At 42.7% G+C, this 25,619-nt stretch overlaps 2 protein-coding genes across 2 annotated transcripts in view; one reads left to right on the top strand and one right to left on the bottom strand.

The window, feature by feature from the left end:
• Positions 1-24,252, bottom strand: part of ANKRD61 (ankyrin repeat domain 61) — a 45,328-nt gene extending 21,076 nt beyond the window's left edge. The window contains exon 1 of the mRNA XM_085630209.1: positions 23,976-24,252. Coding sequence (XP_085486335.1) covers positions 23,976-24,212 — 237 coding nt within the window. The 5' untranslated portion in view covers positions 24,213-24,252. The remainder of the gene's footprint in view (positions 1-23,975) is intronic.
• Positions 1-25,619, top strand: part of EIF2AK1 (eukaryotic translation initiation factor 2 alpha kinase 1) — a 326,533-nt gene that overhangs the window by 281,938 nt on the left and 18,976 nt on the right. The gene's annotated exons all lie outside the window — the stretch shown is intronic.

The raw sequence follows: 25,619 nt of genomic DNA, 5'->3' as shown, positions 1-25,619 counted from the left end.
CACGCTTCACTGCTGTTTGGCGACCCCTAGTCCAGTACCTTTGTAAAACAGAACATGCGTGTTACTTACCCTCCAAGCATAGAGCGTTACAACTTTTCGAAGATGCCATACTTCCGTCAGATCCGAATAGGCTCCTTGCATGATCAGGTCAGTCTTCAGAGACATGCCATATGGCAAGCCCCAAGACAAGCACTCCTAACGTCCTGCGCTGTTGCGTACATATTCCCGTCCGTCTACCTAGCCACTTCTGATACTGTCCTTCTCCTCTCTCCTTTCCCCTCTTTCCTTCTGGCTTCTCTCTGTCTAGTCTCCTCTATCCGCTTTAGACGGGCCCCTCGCCCGAGTTCCTATTGTTCTTGTTCTTGCATTGAAAAAGGTCCCGACACTTCACATAACGCTTTCATATTGCCATTTGTGTTTTGTTATGTGGCCGGCCCAACGGGTTGTAGGCGGCATGCTGTGTTTTAAATTGTCTTATGATGCCTCCATATAGTTTCCTTGAAGAGCCTTGGATGAAACACGGCCGGCCCAAAATGGGTTGTAGGCTTAACGCTGTGTCAATGTGGACCTTGGTTCCCTTTTGTTCATAAGGAAAAAGGAAAATAAAGAAAACATTTATAAAATGACCTTGGGGCAGGATGCGGTTGGTAGCCAATGGGCTACCAGGTTACCTCCTACCTTGTGACATCTGGCTATCCCTGGATGCACCATTCTGCACACTCCCAAACCTGAGGAAACCGGTTTGGCAATTGCTTTCCCCTCTCTGCTCCCCGTGCCAGCCTGTCTACCTACACAATGGCACAGCCCTCCCCGTGGTATCCCACATCTGCTAACACCTAAGTAACTTCCTGCAGGATGGAGGTGACACCTCCCTGGCCTGCAATCCCCCATTTTTCTCCTACCTGACAGTCTTTGGCACTTTTCTCTAGGAGGACTGAAAGCTGTCTCGTGGAGCAGGCTCCATGGGTGTCTGGTAAGGTACAGGAGTTTTAAAGGGAACAAAGTGGCAGCTTTGATAAAGCTGCCCACTGTAACAAATTACATTAATTTCGACTTGAGATACAAGTCGGGCACAATGTAGCGAGTTGTTTGATACCTTGGAGTGCCCACTTTGGTCGCATCGTTCAGAAGTTAGCAAAGCAATCATTTTAATCGCATTGCTTCTCCCTATTAATGTACGCTTAAGGTTATTCATTTGAGAAACATCCGCTTTAAACTGCTGTAACAGTGGACCTAAATTCAAATCAACAATGTTCCCCACATCCGCTGTTATATCTACCCCAAGGTATTTCGCCTTACAAGCTACCCGAAAGTCATCAAGCTGGACAGAGCTATTTATCACAACTTGGGTTTTACTTTGATTAAGTAGGTATACGGAAAGCTGTCCAAAACGGGCAGCTTCCCATTCAATTTCTCCCAGGGCATCAGCAGGGTTGGGGGTGGTAATGGCCAAGTCATCCGGATAAGCAAGGATCTTAGTATATCCCCCTTTGTTATGCATAGCTGCAATACTGCTATTTTGCTCGATCTTTCTAAAGAGGGGGTCATTATACAGCGCAAATAGTAAGGGCGAACAAGGACACCCTTGTCGAGTTCCGTGGCAGATCCTAATCGGTTCGGACATATCTCCCATTACGACCACCCGAGCAACTTGCTTTCGATACCTTGTCTGGGTGGCCTTGATAAAGTAGCCTCCTAGGTCATTTCTATCTAATATAGCCCCCTGGAGGTAGAAAGTTGTTGGTTTAAATCCCTAAATCAGATGACGTCTTGGTTTCTATGGGCCGGGCAATGCCCCCGAAGGGCCTTAAAATTTCGGATTCTTCCAAGAGATCGAGGGGGGTGGGCCATCCCTAATTTCCAATTATACTATTGGGCATCGATGTTACAGCAAATGGCGATACTCTTAACATCTGCTGGAACTGGTTCAGAGGAGGGGGATCCTCCGATGCCGAGACTGGTGCCGACCGAGCCGTACTGCTCCATGCCGTTAAACCTGTCCTATTATGAAGGGTTAGGAATGGATGAGGAGGATTGGGAGGTGGAGCAGGATCTCTTTGAAATCCCGCAACCACAAGACATGGACTAGTATGAGGAACTGGGTGCTGCCAGTGGTCTGGACACCTCCCCAGATTCTGGCATGCTGTCTCCACCTTACTTGGCTACGGAAGAGGGAGCATCATTTGCTGTGGTGGTGCGTAGGGCTGCCGAGGTTTTGGACCTGCAGCTCCCTACTGTGGCTGTCAAGACTAACTTCTTGACAGAGGCCCTGCAGCCTGGTGTCTCCAGCTCCGGACCTTTGATGCCTTTCAAAGAGGCCTTAGCGGACGTCCTTCTGGGCACATGGTCCACCTGGTCCAAGCCTAGCACAGCGGCTCCAGGAAATAGGACGATTGCCCGCCGCCATCTCCCTGCACCGGGTGACCCAGTTTTCCCTCACCTCCCACCCCACAAAGTTTGGTGGTTCAAGCTTCCACTTTCTGTGGCACGTTCCCTTCAGCACCTCCAGACAAGGAATCCAAGAGACTGGAAAGCTTTGGAAAGAAAAAGATTTATTCAGCCAGTTTGGCATTGCGGTCGGTGAACACCACATGCCTTTTGGGCTGTTAATCCCATTCGATATTGAACACGGTTGCGCAGGTGCTGCCCATGGTCTTGGAGGAGGACTGGATCTTACTCTCCCAAGCCAATTCAGACGGGAGAGATACAGCAAGGGTCTCCAACCGATGTGGCTTGGACACAACAGACTCACTAGGCAGAGCGATTTCCACACTTGTGGCCATAAGTCGCCACGCCTGGCTGAGGACATCTGGTTTTTCGTGGGATGCCCAAGCTAACCTTGACAAAGCAGATGACGCACTTGAGGGTTTCAAGGACTCTGCTACGGCCAAGTCCTTGGGCCTCAACACAACATCCCGGCTTGTATCTGCTTTTCGCTCCTTTCGTGACGACGGAAGGAGCTACCAACCATGCCAATTATATTCCAGCCAGAGGGGTCCGCAAGTTCAGCAGCCTCTGCGGGGCCATGTACGTGGTTCATCCCAACCCTGTGGGTCAGGCGGCCAGAAGTTGAGCGAAGATCTGATCCCCTCCTCCACCGCAAAACCTTCTTTGTCCTATCCCCAGGATCATTCTCGACCAGTCGGTGGCAGAATATGCCATCATCTTCACCACTGGCAAAACATCACCTCTGACAGGTTGGTGTTGCAAAAAGACCGAAGGGGCTTCTCCTTCCCCTTTGAGACTACCCCCCCATCTATGTCTCCAAAGTACGATCGGCTGACATAGGATCACCTTGCTCTACTCCACAAGGAAGTCAAACCTCTCTTGGCCAAGAGAGCTATAGACAGGGTTCCCCGAGCCAGAAATGGGCTGTGGTTATTATTCCAGTTATTTTCTGGTCCCAAAGAAGGATGTAGGCCTTTGTCCTATCCTCGACCTCAGAGCCTGCAACTACTTCCTCAAAAAGGAGAAGTACAAGATGCTCACCCTAGCTCAGGTCCTGTCTGCCTGGGACACAGGAGACTAGATAGTGGCGCTGGACTTACAGGATGCCTATTTTTATATCCCCATCCTGCCTGCCAATCTTCGCTACCTGCAGTTTACGGTGAGCCACGAACACTTTCAGTTTGTGGTGCTCCCCTTTGGCCTCACTAGTGACCCTCAGGTGTTCACAAAGGTGATGGCAGTCGTTACAGCCCATATGCGGAGATCAGGGGTTCCAGTCTTCCCCCTATCTCGACGACTGGTTGTTAAAGGCCGGCTTGTCCCAATCAGTCGACTCCCCAACTCCAGACTACCGCAAACCTCCTGCATTCGCTGGGGTTGATTATCAATGTGCTGAAATCCCACCTGACTCCCTCTCAGACGCTCCCTTTTATTGAGGCAGTTCTGGACACAGTGCCGTTTTGACCCTATCCTCCTAAAAGGCAAGTCCTGCGTATTCATGTTCTGGATTTCAGTGAGACTGACTCTGATGCTGTTGGGCCTCATGGCCTCCTGCATCCTGTGGGTGGACCATGCACGGTGGCGAAGGCGAGCTCTGTAGTGGGACCTGAAGTTCCAATGGGCACAGCATCAAGGAACTCTCACTGACCTGGTTCAGATCTCGGATGGCACTGCGAAAGACCTGCAGTGATGGCTAACAAACTGCGATTGGGTCAGCGGCAGACCCCTCTCCCTTCCCCAGCCAGATCTCACTGTAGTGACAGATGCGTCTCTTCTGGCATGGGGTGGCCATCTTGGGGAGGTGGAGATCAGAGGACTCTGGTCTCTAACGGAAGCCAGGCTCCATATCGATCTGTTGGAGCTTGAGGTGATCCGATTGGCACTGAAAACCTTTTTAGCATCCATCAAGGGAAGGCTAGTTCAGGTGTTCACGGACAACACTACCGTCATGTGGCACTGCAACAAACAAGGCAGAGTGGGGTCATGGAGTTTTTGTCAAGAGGCCCTGCACTTGGCTGGAACAACAGGGCATTTCCCTGTTGGTTCAACATCTGCTGTGTTCTCTGAACGTCAGAGCAGACAAACTCAGCTGAAGGTGCCTTGTGGATCACGAGTGGCATCCATCTGGAGGTGGCGCAAGATCTCTTTCAACGGTGGGGACAGCCTTGGTTAGATCTGTTCGCCTCTGAAGAGATCACGCAATGTCAGCAGTTTTGCATGTTGGAGTTTCCAAGGCAGCTCTCGCTATGCAATGCATTTTGTCGCGAGTGGAGCTCAGGCCTCCTGTACGCCTTTCCGCCCATACCACTCCTGCCCAGAGTGCTCAAGAATATCCGGATCGACCGGGCACAAGTTATTCTTGTGGCTCTCGATTGGACACAAAGAGTTTGGTATCCCAAGCTTCTGGATATGAGCATCAATCCTCCGATCAGGCTGCCCCTTCGGGAGGATCTTCTGTCGCAGCAACAGATAAGGGTCCTCCACCCGAACCTGTCCATTCTCAGCCTTCTTGCATTGAGATTGAGCGTTGACAGTTGACAGCTTTTGACCTTCCTCCCAAAGTCTGCGAGGTTATTCTGGCAGCCTGGCATCCCTCCACAAAATCGGTATACGCCTGCCGATGGAACACATTTTGTAAACATTCTACAGACTGGTCTGTTGACCCCTTATCTACCTCCCTGGCAAATATCCTCCTGTTTATCCTTTCCCTGGCCCAGCAGGGCTCCGCTGTGGGCACTTTGAAGGGCTACCTTTCGGCCCTCCCTGCTTTTCTTCGGCTGCCAGATCAGCCTTCACTTTTTAAGTCACCTCTGGTGCAGAGATAATTGAACCCACTTGTTTCCACCTTCTCCTTTTCTTATGCCACAATGGGACCTTAATTTGGTCCTTACTTTCTTAATATGTGTACCGTTTGAGCCGATGCACAACTGTCCTCTACGGTTGCTCACTATCAAAACAGCTTTTTTGGTGGCAATTACCTCTTCCAGGAGGGTGAGCGAACTACATACACTTTCATCACAGCCTCCTTACCCGACAGTTTTCCAAGACAAAGTGGTACTGAGAACTAGGGCATCTTTTTTGCCTGAGGTTGTAACTCCCTTTCATCTAGGACAGTCCGTTACTCTGCCCACTTTCTATGCACCTCTGCATCCTTACAAGCAAGAGGAGCGTCTCCACTGTCTGGACCCAAAAAGAGCGTTATCGTTCTTTCTTGATCGCATAAGAGTTCCGGGTGGATGACCAACTCTTTATAGGATATGTGGGAGCAAAAAAGGGGCGTGCTGATCAAAAGAGGACCATATCACACTGGGTTATCCTCTGCATCAAAATATGATATGCCTTGGCAAAGAAGCAGCCTCCCGAGAGTCTTAGGGCCCCATACCACTAAGGCGAAAGCAGCCACCACAGCTCTCCATCGTGGTGTTCCTATTTCTGACATCTGCCAAGTGGCCACGTGGGCATCTCTGCACACGTTTGCCAGACACTATTGCCTGGATTCTAGGTTCGCAGGGAGGGGCTGTTTGGCCGCTCTGTCTTGCAGGATTTCCTGGTTTACAGCTTATCCACAGTCCCACCTCCGGAAAAGGTATTGTCTGGGTATCTGTTTAAAGGTAAGGAATCTGCGGATAGATGTCTCTATCAGATGGACCAGTTACTTACCTTCGGTAACGCCTTATCTGGTAGAGACCTGATCTAGCTGCAGATTCCTTTCCGACCACTTATCCTCCCTGCATTGTTTTTTAGTGTGAGGGCTGTTCCTCCTCAGGGGCCTAGTCTCTTTTTAACACACCATAGTCAGTCACTTCTTGGCTCTGCGCTTTTGGTGTGTAAAGTCGTGAAAAGTACTGACCTCAGCTTGCCAGAGTGGCAGTTATATTGATGACACAGATGTCACGACGCTGACGACGTCACGCAGAGTCGAGCGACACCACCTACCGGCGCGCAGGGGTACTACTAAGAAAAATCTTCTGGATCCAGCCTGACACTTGGAAGTTCAAAGGTAAGGACTCTGCGGCTAGATCATGTCTTTACCAGATAGGGCATTACCGAAGGTAGTTACCTTGTCCATCAGGACGCTGCCATACATCCGCAAACAAACTGAGTCCAAACAATGTGCAGGCGCTCGACCCACTCCAATGGTTCGTACTGAGCCGCTACCAGCAGCTGACTGTCTAAAATGTGCACAATCCAAATCCAGGACAAGAGGATAATACACCAAGCAGATGGAGGCAGCAGCTAGCTGCAGAAACACCAACCATATAGCGCAGATCTTGGGGAAAGCAGAAGATGCCGCAGGGTGGAGGAGACTTTTTCGGTGAAACTGTTGACCCCTACAAATGAAGTAGTTCATCCCCAAATGTAGAAGAACGAACACACCAGGAAAGAAAGTTTGCATCCAAGTTTAATGGAATAAAATGGGAGCCCACGTCCTATGTTGTTCTCTCCAGAAAAGTCCTGCGCCAAGAGCTCTGCAGCACCATTGGCAACAGAACTCCCTTAAAACCCCAAAACAGAACATGGAAGGTAAATACATCATGAGGTAAATGTTCACACAATAACAGGCTGTTATGTTCAGCAAATAAGCCCTATTGGTACAATCCCCTTTGGTCCCTGTATGAAGTAGGGCTAGCCTCAGTATAGTAACTGTAGAAAGCAAAGGATATTACTGATCCACAGTTAACTAAATAGGAGCTCAGTCTTAATCACAGTTTCTCCCCCTCCACCTATAGCCATGGTATGTCCTCATTAGGACTACGGTTGTGGGTTTCAGCTGTTACAACCATCGCTGTTCCTTAATTAATAAACGTTTCTGTGTGGGGGTACAGTCATTGTGATTATTAATCTTTTCTATGAGGACCCACAGGATGTCATTACTACTGTTTGGAATTCCAAAAAGTGTGCCATCTTTCTGGTGGTGTTGTGTTGGCACCTTAAGCTGCTCCTGTGTTCCCCTGTGTGGATGCAAACTTTTCCATAGAAGTCATGCCTCTATAAAGGAGTCAATGGAAAATCTAAACAGATGTCTAGAAAAACAAGTGCACTACTCGATGCCCAGGTGGGGCATATTACTATTTAGACATGAATAAGTGACCTAACTATAACGAATATCTTATTGGAAAATGAAACAATTATTCAAGAAGGACACCATAATATAACATTGGAATCATCATCATGGTTGATTTTCCACACTTAGGAAACAAATTGATAACGAAGCTGAATCCATGTGTCCATATGGTTTTTACTCAATGACGAAAAAAAAGGTTAACAAAACATTGCTTCTTCTCAGCAAGTATTCACAATTTCGGAAGGCAAATCCCAATGCATTTCGGGCTTACAACTTAGCCCTTCATCAGGGGAATCTCTAGAAACAAACCATACATATATCAATTAAAAAACATCACAAATTATCGCACTGAATTCAGTTATGCTGTACAAGGAAAGCGCAAGGGGATAACATTATGGTCATTACAACAGAAGCAGAGTGCCACCACCAATGAATCCGAAACAACATGGTGATAAATGCCTAAAAAGTGTGTGTGTTAAAGAAAAACCTCAGTGCTCGAAACAGTGCCTAATTAATAACTACGCGAACTATTACACGTGTAACACCATTAAGAAACCACCACCTCAAGAAACCAAAACGTAAGAGCACCGCATAAAAAAACAGTCCTTTTTTCGCAAAAACAGTGCATACCTGAAAAACTACGATGGGTGAACCACAAATGACGTGTTCAGAGCTGAATGTCTCTGCAACAATCCTGGAGTACCACTGTAAAAAATGCCTGAATTAAACCAAAAGCCTCATCGTAACATCTCATCCACATCATTGTAGACTCAACCATAAAGCAAAGCTTACCACTAATTCTCACAGAGGTGAGATTAATCAAAATTAGCGAACCACGGGAAATATTCTAGTGCAGCTGTGGTTGAAAGCCAACATACGAACTCTGAAAAATAACGAAACGCGAATTTCAGCATACTGGTAAAAAACCAGGTCTGCTTAGAATCCATTGTAAAAACAACGTAATCGCTTACCTAATCAAACTCTGTTGCACCCCAAATCACCAACAACGCTGGATCTTCGAGAAAGCCGCCCGCGTCGGCGTGTTTTGATCTGAGTTTTAGTAATGGAAACAGGACTAGCAATACCACTATGCCTATGCCGTATCACACGGCCGCCATATTTGAAAAGTTCCACAAAGTAAAACTAGCGAGAATATACACCCCAACCTAACTGGATAAAAAATATAACTGAGTGCAAAATAACTAAAAAATAATAAACAGCAGAAATACAAAAGATGAAAGAAAAAAGAATAGAAGAAGAGCAACTGGTGCACGACCTATAATGTTTTACATCAAGTTAGAATGCAGTTACAAAAATGAGCAATCAGCATTATACATGAATGAACCATACATAAATGATTTGCATAAACCTAATGATGAACTTTTATAGAAAACAGGCCAATTCGAACTTGTCATTAAGCCCCTTTGGCAAGAGGCTTTGCATGAACCAAATCCAATACGCTTCACGCTGCAGCAGAAACTTAGTGTTATCTCTGTCAGGGCGTAATGTCACTTTCTCTAAAATGCCAAATCGCAATTGTGCAATAGAATGCTTTTTCTCGAGCCAGTGTACTGCAAGAGGTGAACTAGTGGTTTTTGTGCGAATTCTACTCTTGTGTTCAGTCATTCGAACCCGGATTGACCTTTCAGTTTTGCCAATATAAAACATGTCGCATGGGCACTTGATGAAATATATGACATGGTGACTGTTACAATTCGCATCAAAGTTGAGAATAATCTTTTTGCCTGTCCAGGGATGAGTTATGTACTTGCCAGTAACGGCATTGTTACAATGTGAGCAGTTCATGCAAGTAGTCATACCTCTAAATAACGTGGTAGGTTTGGCGGAAATCTGATTAAGCATTTCCTTTAAGTTGTTAGACCGTTTGTAGGCAAATAGTGGTTTCTCAGAAAAAAGAGTTCCAAAATCAGCTTCATTTTGAAGTAAATCCCAACGTTGTAGGATACATTTTTTGATATAGTTGGAATTTCTAGAGAAAGTGGATACAAATACTTCTCGGCTAGAGGAAACCGGTTTGTCCTGCTTAAGAAGAAGTGATTCACGACTCTTCAACATTGCTCGACTTACTGCATCGTTCACCAATTTAGGAGGATAACCTCTAGCTAGAAATTTATCCTTGAATTCATGCATGGTCTGCACGCTAGACTCAGGGTCAGAAGAAATGCGTCTGATTCTTAATAGTTGAGAGAAAGGTAAATGTCTTTTTAGAGACCAAGGATGAAAGCTCTGGTAATGCAAAGCATTATTTCGATCCGTCTGCTTCTTATATACCGCAGTCTCAATGTGAGTTCCTGTCCTTGTCAGAGTGACATCAAGATATGCAATACTTAGAGGATCAACAGAGTATGTGAATTGAATACGAGGATTAATTGTATTCAACTGGTGAATGCATGACACTAATACATGTTTAGACCCCTGCCATACAACCAAAATGTCATCAATATATCGACGATACATCAGAAGATTAGATGCCCACAATGGATTGGAAAGGATATGCTCAGTTTCATATTTGAGCATAAAAATGTTGGCATAGCTAGGTGCCCCAGAAAAGCCCATCGATGTGCCATTGGCTTGAAGAAAAAAATCGCCCTTCCACTGAAAATAACTATGGAATAAACAGAAGTGTAGAAGTTCTAGTAAAAACACTTTATTGGCTCTGATGGAGTCCTGCTTCAGTAACATGAACTGCTCACATTGTAACAATGCCGTTACTGGCAAGTACATAACTCATCCCTGGACAGGCAAAAAGATTATTCTCAACTTTGATGCGAATTGTAACAGTCACCATGTCATATATTTCATCAAGTGCCCATGCGACATGTTTTATATTGGCAAAACTGAAAGGTCAATCCGGGTTCGAATGACTGAACACAAGAGTAGAATTCGCACAAAAACCACTAGTTCACCTCTTGCAGTACACTGGCTCGAGAAAAAGCATTCTATTGCACAATTGCGATTTGGCATTTTAGAGAAAGTGACATTACGCCCTGACAGAGATAACACTAAGTTTCTGCTGCAGCGTGAAGCGTATTGGATTTGGTTCATGCAAAGCCTCTTGCCAAAGGGGCTTAATGACAAGTTCGAATTGGCCTGTTTTCTATAAAAGTTCATCATTAGGTTTATGCAAATCATTTATGTATGGTTCATTCATGTATAATGCTGATTGCTCATTTTTGTAACTGCATTCTAACTTGATGTAAAACATTATAGGTCGTGCACCAGTTGCTCTTCTTCTTTTCTTTTTTCTTTCATCTTTTGTATTTCTGCTGTTTATTATTTTTTAGTTATTTTGCACTCAGTTATATTTTTTATCCAGTTAGGTTGGGGTGTATATTCTCGCTAGTTTTACTTTGTGGAACTTTTCAAATATGGCGGCCGTGTGATACGGCATAGGCATAGTGGTATTGCTAGTCCTGTTTCCATTACTAAAACTCAGATCAAAACACGCCGACGCGGGCGGCTTTCTCGAAGATCCAGCGTTGTTGGTGATTTGGGGTGCAACAGAGTTTGATTAGGTAAGCGATTACGTTGTTTTTACAATAGATTCTAAGCAGACCTGGTTTTTTACCAGTATGCTGAAATTCGCGTTTCGTTATTTTTCAGAGTTCGTATGTTGGCTTTCAACCACAGCTGCACTAGAATATTTCCCGTGGTTCGCTAATTTTGATTAATCTCACCTCTGTGAGAATTAGTGGTAAGCTTTGCTTTATGGTTGAGTCTACAATGATGTGGATGAGATGTTACGATGAGGCTTTTGGTTTAATTCAGGCATTTTTTACAGTGGTACTCCAGGATTGTTGCAGAGACATTCAGCTCTGTACACGTCATTTGTGGTTCACCCATCGTAGTTTTTCAGGTATGCACTGTTTTTGCGAAAAAAGGACTGTTTTTTTATGCGGTGCTCTTACGTTTTGGTTTCTTGAGGTGGTGGTTTCTTAATGGTGTTACACGTGTAATAGTTCGCGTAGTTATTAATTAGGCACTGTTTCGAGCACTGAGGTTTTTCTTTAACACACACACTTTTTAGGCATTTATCACCATGTTGTTTCGGTTTCTTTGGTGGTGGCACTCTGCTTCTGTTGTAATGACCATAATGTTATCCCCTTGCGCTTTCCTTGTACAGCATAACTGAATTCAGTGCGATAATTTGTGATGTTTTTTAATTGATATATGTATGGTTTGTTTCTAGAGATTCCCCTGATGAAGGGCTAAGTTGTAAGCCCGAAATGCATTGGGATTTGCCTTCCGAAATTGTGAATACTTGCTGAGAAGAAGCAATGTTTTGTTAACCTTTTTTCGTCATTGAGTAAAAACCATATGGACACATGGATTCAGCTTCGTTATCAATTTGTTTCCTAAGTGTGGAGAATCAACCATGATGATGATTCCAATGTTATATTATGGTGTCCTTCTTGAATAATTGTTTCATTTTCCAATAAGATATTCGTTATAGTTAGGTCACTTATTCATGTCTAAATAGTAATATGCCCCACCTGGGCATCGAGTAGTGCACTTGTTTTTCTAGACATCTGTTTAGATTTTCCATTGACATTGTTGTATACAGGTGGCTGGCAGTGCCATCTTTCAGGTGCACACTAAATTGATAGAAATGTCAATTACTTTTGAGTAAACATTAACATTATAGTTTAAGTTTGAGAATATTGAGTGCATACTTAGCTGCTTTTGTTTCAATTTCTATAAAGGAGTCTGCATGGGCATGTGACCATATTGTCACTATTGCAGTTGATTTGGCTCCTTATGTGCCCTACTTTGCCGTAATTCCATGTCCATGTTTTTTGTGACCGTCTGGCCTGCAGTACATATCTGCCTCGGAGATAATGTCCTTTGACCGGCGGGACTCCGCATAGTGTTGTGACTGCTGTTGTCTGATTGTGTGTGTTCAGGGGTGGACCAATAGGTCCCTGATACTCCATTCCCGTTTAAGAGAGAAGGGGTGCTGACAGTTCTTGCCATTAGCATTGAGGGTCTTCTAGTGTTTAGACCCAATCTTTTTAATTTGATCTGAGGCAGCTGAAAAAGTGGTGACGCACGTAGGTTTGCCGCTCTTAGATTTATTGTAGATCTCAAGCAGGAAATCGTGTCACTTACTACATACTCTTTTCCTGACTTTTCTTTTGGTCGAGCCTTGGCAGCGCATGTGCTACTCAGTGAGGCATGCTGTTTTGAGGTATGGAATAGAAGCTGAGCCCATTTCCCGCCCATCCTTTTCAATTGGCTCCTGTTACTGTCCTTTCTAAATGGTTGCTTTGAGATTCGTAGTTCCTCTTTGTCTCCTTTTGGAATCTTCCATAAGAACTGGACCTTTTACTTGTGTTGTTACTCAGCAGGTTTTATTAACAGTTTCTGAGGACTGTTTACTTAATTAATGGATTCTTTGTTTAGCTGCACAAGCACACACAATGTGCTGTTTGTGTTTTACAAACTGCCCTGGTTTATTTTTAGTTGTTGTAGGCCGCACAATATGTGTCTTCCTTTTGCAATCTGTGACGCTGCAGAGGAGGTAGTATTCTTATTTAGAAGTTGTTTATTTTTAAAATTGTTGTAATTTTACCAAGTAAAATGCATTTGTTATATATATTTTTTTGTTATTCTATATGATGTTTTATTGTCCGAGCTGTGTTACATGCTGTTTGTTTGCTAAATTAAAACTTATTTTTGTTGTATTTTTTCTACATAGATTTTCTTTATTGTGCGTGATGTTGTTTTTGGGTGTGCTGTGATTTGCTGTTTGTGTTTTATAACACACTTAACTGAAAGTCATATGTGTTATACGTTCGCGGTTTGACCAGGATTACAGGATGCTGGGGCCATGGCAACACTTGAACTTTGATCCCCAGCATGCTGTTTGTCTTTAACAACGTGCAGAAGTGAAAGTCATCTGTCTTATACTTCGTATTTATGTTCCTCAATATTGCTTTTGTTGTCTGTTTGCATTGTCCCCAATGTTTTTTACGTCCGAGTTATGTAGTATAAGTAAAATTTATTTCTGTTTTTGTACATGTATATATTTCCTTTATTCTGCATGATGTTGATTTTGTGCGTGCTGCGTAACAAATGCCTGGGGCTCCCTTCCTTCTCTTCTACTCTTACCCCCTTACACTTTTCTTTTCTTACCTTTTTCTCCTTCTCTCTTCCACTTCTCTCCTATTCTCTCCCCACTCTCCCTCATTTCATCTATTTTTTTCTCCCTCTACCCATTCTCTCCACACTTTCTCTCCTTCTTCCATTCTCCTCCTCTTCCCTTCTCATTCATTTTACCCCCTCCCTCTCTCATATACTCTTCTTCCTTGGACACGCGTTACATTGAAATTAACTGTATCTCATGCTTTTCTTTTCTTACCTTTCACTTCTTTCTTCCACTTCTCTCCTAATCCTTCCCCACTCTCTCCCTCACTTCCTCAATCTATTTTTTCTCTCTTACCCATGCTCTCCACACTTTCTCCTTTTCTCCCATTCTTCTCCTCTTCCCTTCTCATCCATTTTACCCCCTCCATCTCTCATACACTCCTCTCCCTAGCACACGTTACAGTGAAATTAACTGTCTCACACTTTTCTTCATCTGTGTTATACTTACTATTTATGTTCTACAATATTGCTTTTGGTTGCGGTGTGTAATAAATATCTAGCTTTCCGTACGCATTACGTACACGGCGGCCCGGGGCATGCATTATAAATTGTGACCCATTCGGGTTCCTTGGTTAAATAACACCACATAAGGCCATAATAATTTTAAATACAAAAGGGGAGGGAAAAAATGTGCTCAAAATGTGTATTACGTATTGCAGTTACTTAATTTTTGCAGTTTAACAAGTCAAACGCATTGGTGTTGCATATATTTTTTAGCGTCTGCACTGTATATCTGCTTTGGATAGGGTTCAGCTTTTTGTTTTTAAAGTACGTACTGGGTGTATATGTGCGCACACCAATATATTTACACAATTTCAGACTTAAAACTACTGCTTAATTTGAGCCGGGGTCTTCCGGCTCGCACCAGGGCACTTAATCATTAGCACATGCTCTTTGGGTGTGCTATGTAACAGACTTGTTAGGTAATATGCTGTTTCTGTTTTATAACACACAAAAGTGAAAGTTATCTGTGTTAAATAAGTGTTTTTATGTTCCGTGATATTTCTTTTGTTCACGGTTTGCCCATGATGTTGGGGCCACGGCAAGAATTGAACTTTGCTCCCCAGCTCCAAAGTCGAAACCTTTCTCACTTTAGTGTCCACAATGTTTTTTACGTAATATGTATGCTGTTACGTTTGTTTTACAGTGTAATAAGTAAATCCCATTTGTGTTATTTGCCTATAATGACAGGAGGTTGGGGCCACAGCTAAACTCAAACTTCGGTCCCCAACTCCAAAGTCGGCAGCTTTCTCCCTACCACATCCTCTCCACAGTGGCCTTTGCCCCTACTATTCTGTTCCTTCTTTTAAGCACATTATTTTATCTATCTCACCAAATCCCTTCCTTCTTTTCTGCTCTTAGCCCCTCTCGCACTTTATTTCTTTTAACATTTACTCCTTCTCTCATCCACTCCTTTCCTAATCTCTCTCCACTCTCTCCCTCACTTCTCCCATTTATTTTTTCTCCCTCTTACCCCCTCTCTCCACACATTCTCTCCTTCTTCCATTCTCCTCCTCTTCTCTTCTTATCTGTTTTACCCCCTCCCTCTCTCATACACTCCTCTCCCTAGGACCCATTACAATGAAATTAACTGTGTCTCACGCTTTTCTTTTTTTACCAAATTCACTTCTTCTCTCTTCCACTTCTCTTCTAATCTTAATCTCTTCCCACTCTCTCCTTAACTTCCTCCATCTGTTTTTTTCTGTCTCTTACCCACCCTCTCCACACTTTCTCCCATTCTTCTCCTCTCTTCCTTTCTCATCCGTTTTACTGTGAAATTAACTGTCTCACACTTTTCTTCATATGAGTTATACTTAATATTTATGTTCTACAATATTGCTTTTGGTCACGGTGTATAATAAATATGCTGTTACATCAGTTTGGCTTTCTGTACGCATTTTGTATACGGAGGCCCGGGGCATCTATTATAAATAGTGACCAGTTTGGTTTCCTTGGTTAAATTGCACCACTTAAGGCCATTAATTGTTACATACACACAAGTAGGAAAAAAAAGAATTTGCCTAAGATCACATAATGTTATGCGACAGCAAAACTCGGATTTTCATCCGTAGCTCCAAAGTCGGTACTTTTCTCCCTACACCACAATGTCTCCACAATGCCTTTGCCTCTCCCATTCTGTTCATTTTTTCCAGCACAATCTTTGACCTATCTCACGGCTCCCTTCTTTTTCTTCTGCTCTTCCCCCCTCTCAGACTTTTCCTTCCTTACCTTTTTCTCCTTTTCTCTTCCACCTCTCTCCCTCACTTCCCTCTATTTTTTTCTCCCTCTTACCCACCCTCTCCACACTTTCTCCCCTTCTCCTATTCTCCTCCTCTTCCCTTCTCATCTGTTTTACCCCCTACCCCTCTCATACCACTCCTCTCCCTAGGACAAATGTTTAACTAATAAAAAACTATAATAAACAATGTGCAATCAATCAATCAAACTTTCTATACGGCTTTTGTAAAGAAAAACCATAAGTCAGAAAAACATCACCAATGCACATGAAATTACAAAAGTCAAAGATACAACACCCCTGGTGATTAATTACACGTCAGCCTGAGCCTTACTGTCGTCTTTAAAAAGCTAAGAACATGCCATACAGTGCTCCCTGAGAGCATTAATCAAAAAGTAAAAAAAAGTCGCACTCGTCTCCCTAGGATAAATGTTTAACTAAAATAAACTGTAATAAACAATGTACATTCTTGGATTAATTTAATAAATATTTCCTGTGTAAACGAGTGTATCTCTCTGTCAGTTGATGTCTGAGTAGGTTTACGAGTGTGTTAGTGGGTACATGAAATGCTATATGGGTGATTGGTTGTCTCACTACCTCTATGGTGACTGTGTGTGTGGGTGAGGAGGTGTGTGACTGCCTGTTTGGATGAGTGACTAGGTGAGTGTGTGGCTGTATGGGGTCCTGTGTGCGTGTCTAAGAAGCTGTTTGGATGAGTGAGTGTCTGTATGGCTGTCTCGGTAATTGAGTGCATGCGTCAGTATTGGTGAGTAACTAGTAATGTGAAAAGTAGTATAGGTGAATAACGGGGTATATGAATGACTATGCGTCAGTTAGTGAATATATGAGTGGCTATATGGATGAGTGCGTGCTTCTGTCATGAACTGTATAGGTAAGTGAGTATGTGTTACTATTTGTATGAGTAAGTAAGTGGGTGTGTGTGGAACTGTTTGGCTGAGTTAGTGGATGTGTGTTCGAATGTATGGGTGAGTGTCTAGGTGTGTGAGTAGTTCTATGGCTGACTCACTCAGTGTGTGAGTGCCTGTATGGGTGTATGAGTGGATATGTCAATGGCTGTATTAGTGAGTGAGTGGGTGTATGAGTGGCAGTATGGTGAGTGAGTGAATGTGCTTTTAGATCTATGAATCGGTGAGTGGGTGTGTAAGTACTGGTATGGCTCTGTTAATGGGTTTGTGAATGGTTGTGTGGAAGTGGCAGTGGGTGTATAAAAGATTCTATAGGAGTGTGAGTGCGTCAGAGATGCTGTGGATGATGTCATCACTGATATCCTTTGAGATGTCATGAGTGATGTAATATGTGAGGTCATAAGCAGTGTATTGCAGGGGCGCAAGTTATAGTTAACTAAGGCAACTATAACGGCTGAATATCTCTGGTTTTGTATAACTAAAATCTGACCCTAACTAGAACATCCCTGTAACCTTTGTTTGTTTTGTGAGTGTGTGTATATATATATATATATATATATATTACGAGTATTCCTCCGCTACCTTCAAACAGGCGGCTCTCCCAAAGAGATGGACACGGACCCAAAGTTTTGTGCAAAACGTAAATCTCCTTTATTCCTCTGTCGCCATTACGCGTTTTGGCTCTCCTGAGCCTTGATCACATGACAGTGACTTGAGAGAGATAGCTCATATTTAAAGTGAAAGTACGAGTGAAATTGTGACCACGTGATAAACATGACGTAATGGTATCATCATAGACATAAACAACAAGAGCAGCATAATTTATATAATGAAGGGTACCATTGATCTTCATTATTATATACTGTAATTGAGTAGTAAGGTGACACTTTTAAAATTCAATGTAAAATACATAAAATATATGTTGCTGATGCTTTTGTGTATGAAGTCATCCTTTTCATTGTTGTTAAAAATCACATAAGTACACATTGCGTAAATGTCGGTAAAATACCGTGTGATAACTTTCATTGCCTGATGTTTCCATTTTCAGTCAATACATTTATTCATGTCATCGTGTCACAATTATTTAAAACCAACAACAAAAAAAATTTTGAACAATTGTTTTTAAAAAAAGTGCCAAGTGTTAAGTGCAATGTGTGTGCAAAAGAGCAAAAAATGTGTGCCGAACTTTCATCATTCCAGAGTCAATTCAGTAGGGTAGTATTAATTTTTAAGTTCTTTGTCATCTTGAAATATTTCTTACTTAGTAATTTATAGTGTTCATACATATATTGCTTTATTTAATCAGCACGAAAGGTTAGGATATACCACGCCACGGGTTTTTGCTTTATCTAACCAATTGTTCTTAATATCTAGTTGTTGGATTTAATGACCTCTAGCGTTGTTGTAGTCACTTGCTGTGACTAGGGTCAATGGAATCTTGAATTTTGAGTTTAAAACTCCTAATACTTTTACAGTCCTTAAAAAGTATTTTGTACTACACAATAGATTGTGTGATCTGATATAAGGTTCATATCCGCCTAATAACAGACCACATGCACCTGTAAAGTGCATACGTGTCAGTGCAAACTGAATTGTGCAAAATGCCAATAAATAGATAAACGGTATTATAGCCTTAAAAAATATATATATCTATTAACCTATCCTGATAATGTAACGTGTGGATAGGTGCGGTTTAAGAACATATTCCAATAAATATAGTAAAAGAATTACATTTCATGATCTTATAAAAACCTATAAAACTACAATAAAAGACACATATCAAAATATTGTGTTCACCATAGGCATAAAAGGAACTGTAGGTAAAAGTATAGTGATTAAAATTCAGTTAAAAACTAGATATTATGGTTATTATTGATAAATGAAATTAAAGGTTGTTACTATCTGATCATATAAGGCCATACCCCGCTCTGTTAGATTAAACATGTATATAGATCCTCAGTAGCATTTAGGCCTGCAGGATGCTTGGTATCTAGTTGCAAGATGTACCGAGTTTCCAGCTTTCTTAGTTTGTTTTCTCAGTCACCTCCTCTCCTGCTTGGTGGAACAGTATCTATGACAAAATATCTTAATTTACGGTTGTCAGATTCATGTTGTTCCCTGAAATGTCGGGCAACGGGATAGGTATTGTCCTGATTTGTGATGGCCCTAAGATGCTGGAGGATACGTTTAAAAACGGGTAATTTAGTACTGCCGATATACCGCATATTGCAGGGGCATGAGAGTACATATACCGCATATTCTGTTTTGCAAGTTAATAGCTTAAACATAGTGTGGTTTTGGTCACTAAAAGGGGTTTTGTATGTGTTGGTGTATATAAAATGTAAATTGTAAATGTACATTTTTTTTTCACTGCAAAAACCAAAGGTTACAGGGATGTTCTAGTTAGGCTCAGATTTCACTCGTACAAAACCAGTGAAATTCGGCAGTTATAGTTACCTAAGCTAACTATAACTTTCACCCCCACAATGCACTGCTTATGACCTCCCATATTACAGCACTTATGACATGGTCAGTGACATCACTCATGACATCTCAAATGACATCGCTGATCCAGGAGGGGGGCCACACGTCCCCCTCTCCTTTCATTGGCACGGGCCGGCTCCGGGGAGATGGTGGGCCCTGGAGCCGAGAATGGCCTGGGAAGGGGGCTGCACGGCCCCCTCTGTGTAAAAAAATAATAATTGAGAAATCCCGAAGAGTTGGTGGTTCCCAAGGCCGTACATGGTCCAGGAGGGGGGCCGCACGGCCCCCTCCCGCTATTATATACATGGGCTGGGGAAGGTGGTGGTCCCTGGGGCCCTTTCGGGCAATGGAGGGGGGGTCTGTGTGGCCTCTGACCTATTTTTTTCATAAAGCCATGGGGAGGTGATGGTCCCTGGAGCTCTTCAGCCTCAGGAGGAGGCCCACAGCACCCACTTCCTCTCTTTTATAAAACTTGGGCAACCCTGGGCATGCGGCGGACCCCGGGGCCAACATTGGCCCTGGGGAGGGGGGCAGTGTTCACCCCCCTACCCAAAATGTATTATAAATTATGCCTATGGGACCTGGCCCACTAGGGGGCTTTAATAAAACCAAAGCGCAGGAGACCGTACTTGTTTTATTTTTATTTTTTATTTTTGCTGTGGATTCGGCAAAAATAAAAAGTAAACTCTTTAAAAATGCTTTTTTTTTGCCATGGCATGGTACCTAGCAGACCCCAGCACCAAGGGTACTTGGTCTGAGTATTCCTACCCTGCCCCCTCCCTTTTTGTTTACCTTGTTTTGGGGGGGGGGGAGGGGGGTGCTTGGCTGAGTCACAGTCCCAGGATAGCTGTTAACATTTCATGCTTGAAGTGTTGACAGCCAATCAGATATCAACATGGGGACTCTCGAATCGTCAGAGGATCCGCATCCCTATATATGCAAATTTGGATTTCTTTTAATAACTCTAAAACAAATGAACAGATTTATATCAAATAACAAAAAGCACTCTTTCTGGAACAAGAGCTAGCTTTCTGCCAGATTTGGTGTAATTCCATCCCGCTGTTCGGACTGTAGTCCTGTTTAAAATCCCTATGGCAATTAACATAGTAAATGCACTTTTTTTTTTTTACCCCTTATCCCACTTTTCCCGGCCCCTGCTTGTCGGATCGCCCCAAAACTTTCCATGCACAATTAAAATTAGAGGCACATTTTTTGGACAGGGGAACTTTCGTGAAGATTCGTCACTGGCGCTAAAGATATAGGCAAGTCAACAAACACTTTTCCTATGGAAACATGGTCGTAACTATAACTACCTACTGGCAACCGCCAGTAGGTTATATTTTAGTTATATATATGTGTGTGTGTGTATATATGTATATATGTATATGTATATATGTGTATATATATATATATATATATATATATTACCTACTGGCGGTCGCCAGTAGGTAGTTATAGTTAGGACCACGTTTCCATAGGAAATCCGCAACATTCTATTTTGAATAACTTTGGCGCCGGTCGACGAATCCTCGCGAATTTTTCAAAATAGGTGGGGCGCTACGCTCTGCTCCTACCCTGAAAGTCTCGGGGGGATTCGTCAAGCGGGGGCTGAGATAAAAGGGGGGTTCCAAAACGCGTTTTTCCCATGCATTTTTCCATAGGACCTTTAGACACAGCTACAGCCGAACGGCTGAACAGAATTACTTGAAATTTGGCAGAGTGGTAGTCCTCAGGTCAAGGTTGTAGGTTTGGTGTAAATCTGTTAAGTAGATTCTGAGAAAATAGCCTTTAAATCAATATATATATCTGTGGCAGCTTACGGTGCGCTTACCGTAAGCTTACCGTACGCGTACGGTGGCGTGCGCGAGCGCGATTTTGATTGGCTCTTAGATCTTAGTAAACATTCGAATCGGTCGAAACCAGGAAGCGGCGGCCGCCATTTTCTCTCTCGCTCTCTGAGTTGGGCAGCAAAAACGAAGCCCAAAAATGTCTAAAGAGGCAGTTTCTTGAGATCCTAACCACCCAGCATTGATATAGGGGTCCCCAAACAACCCCCAAGCCCCAAAAATTTTTTTTATTTTTTTCGGAAAATCGCCGATTACGCTTACCGTACGAGTACGGTAAAAATGTTTAAAAAAAAATTAGCCACATTCTCCCTACCCCGTGTGCAAATTCTGCCCGAAGGGCACCATTTGTGCATGGCATATAAGAGCTAAGAAATTAACAAATGTGCGCACGGTGCGCGAAGAGCATCGTGCGTACATGGCCCATCCCGCATAACGTGGGCACGCGGTGCGCGCAGCGCACCGCGTGACCACCGTGCGTGCACGGCACTAACTGCGTAAAGTGGGCGCACGGTGCGCGAAGCACACCGTGCGCGCACGGAACGAACTGCGTTAACTGGGCGCGCACGCCACGAATGGCGTAAAGTAACTTAGCATTTAAAAAAACGTACAAATTCACTGAAAAAACCATAGGTTTCACACACGTTATAGTTAGGAATTAGCATTTAAAAAACCTTGCAAATTCACTGAAAAAACCATAGGTTTCACACATGTTATAGTTAGCTGTACATTTCACTGGTAAAAAACCAATGAAATTCCCCCATTATAGTTAGTGCAGGCAACTATAACTCACGCGACCGCAATCTTCTGCTGATGACATATGTGTCTTTATGAAAAAAAAATATTTGTAATATATGTATAGCTAAAATTTAATGGAAGAAGACATGGGCAAATAAGTGTCTAAATACAGTATTAGCATCAGCAGAGGATTGCGGTCGCGTGAGTTATAGTTGCCTGCACTAACTATAACGGGGGAATTTCATTGGTTTTTTACCAGTGAAATGTACAGCTAACTATAACATGTGTGAAACCTATGGTTTTTTCAGTGAATATATATATATATATACACATACATACATACACACACACACACACACACACACACCCACATGCAAGCTATTCACAAAAGGTAACATTGCACTCAAATCTTTTTATTCCTATGCAGTTGTACCTCTCCAGCATTGTGCTCGGGTCAATCCCATTGCAGAAGCCAGGGAGCCGGTGTCCCAGGGAATGAATCCTCTGGATTGTTTGGGAAACTTTAGAGTTTTTGGCTATTCACAGACTTTCTTCTGACGAAATCTGGAAAAAATGTCTACTGTCAAGAACAGGAATAAATCTCTTCTCGAGCAATGAATGGACACCAACACTGGTTGGGTTGTGGAGGAAGGTGCTTCTCCAAGAATAAATATTTTTGCTGTTAAAAAGAATGCACAATCATTTCCCCGGTCACAGTTGTGCAATATGTACAATTACATATAGGAATGCTTACGCATAGTCATAAGTATTAAATGCACCAATGAAGGGTCGTAGAACTGCCAGCGTAGGATTCCAGATTTTTCATCTGAGTCGGTTCAGTTTTCTCCAGTTGTGTATGAGATGGCCTGGTCTAGACTCTAATTTAAGTCTTTTTGTGATAGGTAGGTGTTCATAGGCTGACTCTGCTGCACTCCAAAAGCTTATTTGTGATTTTATTATTACTATGCACCTGAACACGGAGTAGCCAAGTACTAGAACTTAAAAGGCTCTTGGCTCAATTGCCAGAGTTGCAATTTACACCCATTTTTGAAATTCACAAAATTACCCAAGACTATTCGTGGGAAGCAGACACACCTGTGTAATGGCTAGGGCACATTGACCCTGTTAGGTCCTTGGCACACCCTTGCCAAGGAGTCCTGGGCGCAAACAGGAAGCGTGCACCATGTTTCAAACAATGCGGTGTCCCTAGGGCAGACACAAAGTTGTCTGCCCTGGGGTCTGTGCATTAGCGTAAGGTGGTGATGTTTCTTTACCTCTTGACCCTTGGTAATAATATGGTATTCTCGCAGAGAAAAAGTGTTTCCCTCTTTTGCTTGGGGCTACGCCCCCTAGCAATTGAGACCACGCAAATGAGGGAACAACTTTTTAGGGTAGTACCAGCGCTATCTGTATTACAGAAGGGACTGCACAAGTGTTTGAGGGCTCTTCTGTTGCACCAAATTGCCCTATGGGCACAAAGTGGGCGCACACACCTGCTGAATAGGAACTTGATCCTCCCGTTGGCAGGAGTTACTCTCGTACCGTATTCTGATTGCCTTACAAATATTAGAGAAAAGCCACAAACTCATAGGTTTGTTTTCGCCAACTTCCAAAGTCATTTTCACGTCCCATGAGCAGTTTTGCACACAAGTAAAATTCCAACTTGAGGGTGAACTTTGTGGGAGCAAATCCATTCATAAATTTAATTTCACATTTTGTGAACAATTTTTTTTTATTTAAACCGGTCATTTGCGCTCCCATGCTCAATTATCCGTGAGTGTTGGACCATCTTTCATTTTAACCTACATGGGCAGATATCTTGCAATGCAAATTTAATGAGATCTGCAAAATGAAAAGTAATTATTTGTGGTTCAGCCTGTAAAGTAACATGACCAATGGCAATGAATCTGTTCTATGAAATTAGGCTATTACTCAAACGCTCTTTGCGGCATCCCGAAATCCAACTCTAAAAACCCCTCTGATTAGATTTTACTTTCTGATAACGACTTTACTATTATGGTGAGACACTGCGACTGTTTATGTAAAAATAGAAGTCCAGAGTTTACCTGTCTGTGCTCTGATTGGTAGGTTATGCACTCCTTCCAGATCGTCATAGGCTCGTTCACTGGGTGGATTTTTGAGATTGATTTGATGGTCTCACAGTCGCCTTTTAGTATGGCCTCATGTAATTTCGCTGGTAGTTCGTTAAATTCTTGATGACAATCGCACACTGTTGCTGCTGGGGAAGATGAACTGTTCTGGTCATTTTGGGGTTGTTTGATGCATACTGTGGTGTTCCCCATTTCTGTGTTGTTATTTCTAAGTGATGTTACATGATGACTGTTCAAGAGTCCCTTGTGGAATTACCACTTGAGCACTTTCACATTGTGATGGCACAGGCCTCTGTGTTCTAGAACTTCTTTCTAGATCTGGCTTGAGGGAGATCAGCTGCAATCCTTATATTTGTATTTAATTATTTCTTTTAAAGACACTGAGTATATAAAAGCTGTTTTCATCAAAATCATTTTCTAAAATGTATTTATATTTCTTTTGCAGGATTAAGTAGTGTTCTTCTCCCTATTGTCCAAAAATCCATTAAACTACGGAATTTTTAAAAAGTTAGCTTTTTTTGTTCAGGTTTTATTTGAATATTTGAGGAGCAGAGATATGCTAATATAATATAATGGTATGTACTACAATAATCAGTTGAGGAATGAAAATGTTGACTGGCCCTCAATCTTGTAAAACTTATAATCACTACCAGAGATCCCCATGATACCTAAGCCATGTTAAGGAATGGACTTACGACGAGTCTGCATGATGGTGCGAGTCCATAGTGTACTGTAAACCACTAAATTTATAGACCAAAGAAGAAATCAAGGGAAAAGCTCAATTGAGAAAGTGAAGATATTTATTTTAAAGAGATATACATATTTTTATAACATAACATAAGTATTTGTAAAGCGCACGGTCACCCAGAGGTCTCTTGGCGCTGAATAACAGATGTTCATTGTTACCCAACTCAATGGTACTCATTTTATCGACCTCAAGTGGATGAAAGGCTGAGTGGACCTGCTGGGATTTGAACCTGTGACCATGAGGTCAAACACAGGCCCCTGCAATGGACCCAGGCCCGGCTAGATTATAGATTGTTGTAGTCTGTTTTAGAAATGAGACGAGTTCTCCCCACTAAAGCACCATGACAAATTGGAAATGTGCGTGTATTTCTATTAGATAAAATATCTTTTGGACTTGTGTTGGTTAAAAGGCTTGTACGTTTTGAATAAAACATGCCCCTAAATATGGCTCATTTGTGTACCATACTTGAATTACAGATACCATTCTCAATTGGAAGATCAAGCCAGACATCACTAAATGGAAAACTAAGGCATTGCATACAAGTTATCTGTCATAGTGTTTTAGTTAATTTATTTTGACCTTGAGTATTATCATGTCACCTAATGACAACTACAGTTCTAGTGAAGTGTTAACAGTTCTCGTCAGATATTGACATTTCTGGCAGCTTGTTGTTTCTCCGACTGGATAGGTCTAGCTCAAGACAAATACCTGTACCATTTTCCAGTAACCATTTTAAGTTTGTGTGACGGCCTAAGTTCTGAGGGGGTTCTCTGTCATGTTCTTGAACACAGCAGATTGTAGTTGAGACAGGGGTCCACCAACAAAATGAGGGCACACATTTGAGAGTTCTG

Source organism: Triturus cristatus, chromosome 10 (assembly GCF_964204655.1).
Source record: "Triturus cristatus chromosome 10, aTriCri1.1, whole genome shotgun sequence".
Lineage (NCBI taxonomy): Eukaryota > Metazoa > Chordata > Amphibia > Caudata > Salamandridae > Triturus > Triturus cristatus.
The sequence above is the reverse complement of the archived record's forward strand: the minus strand, read 5'-3'. Positions and strand labels throughout refer to the sequence as shown.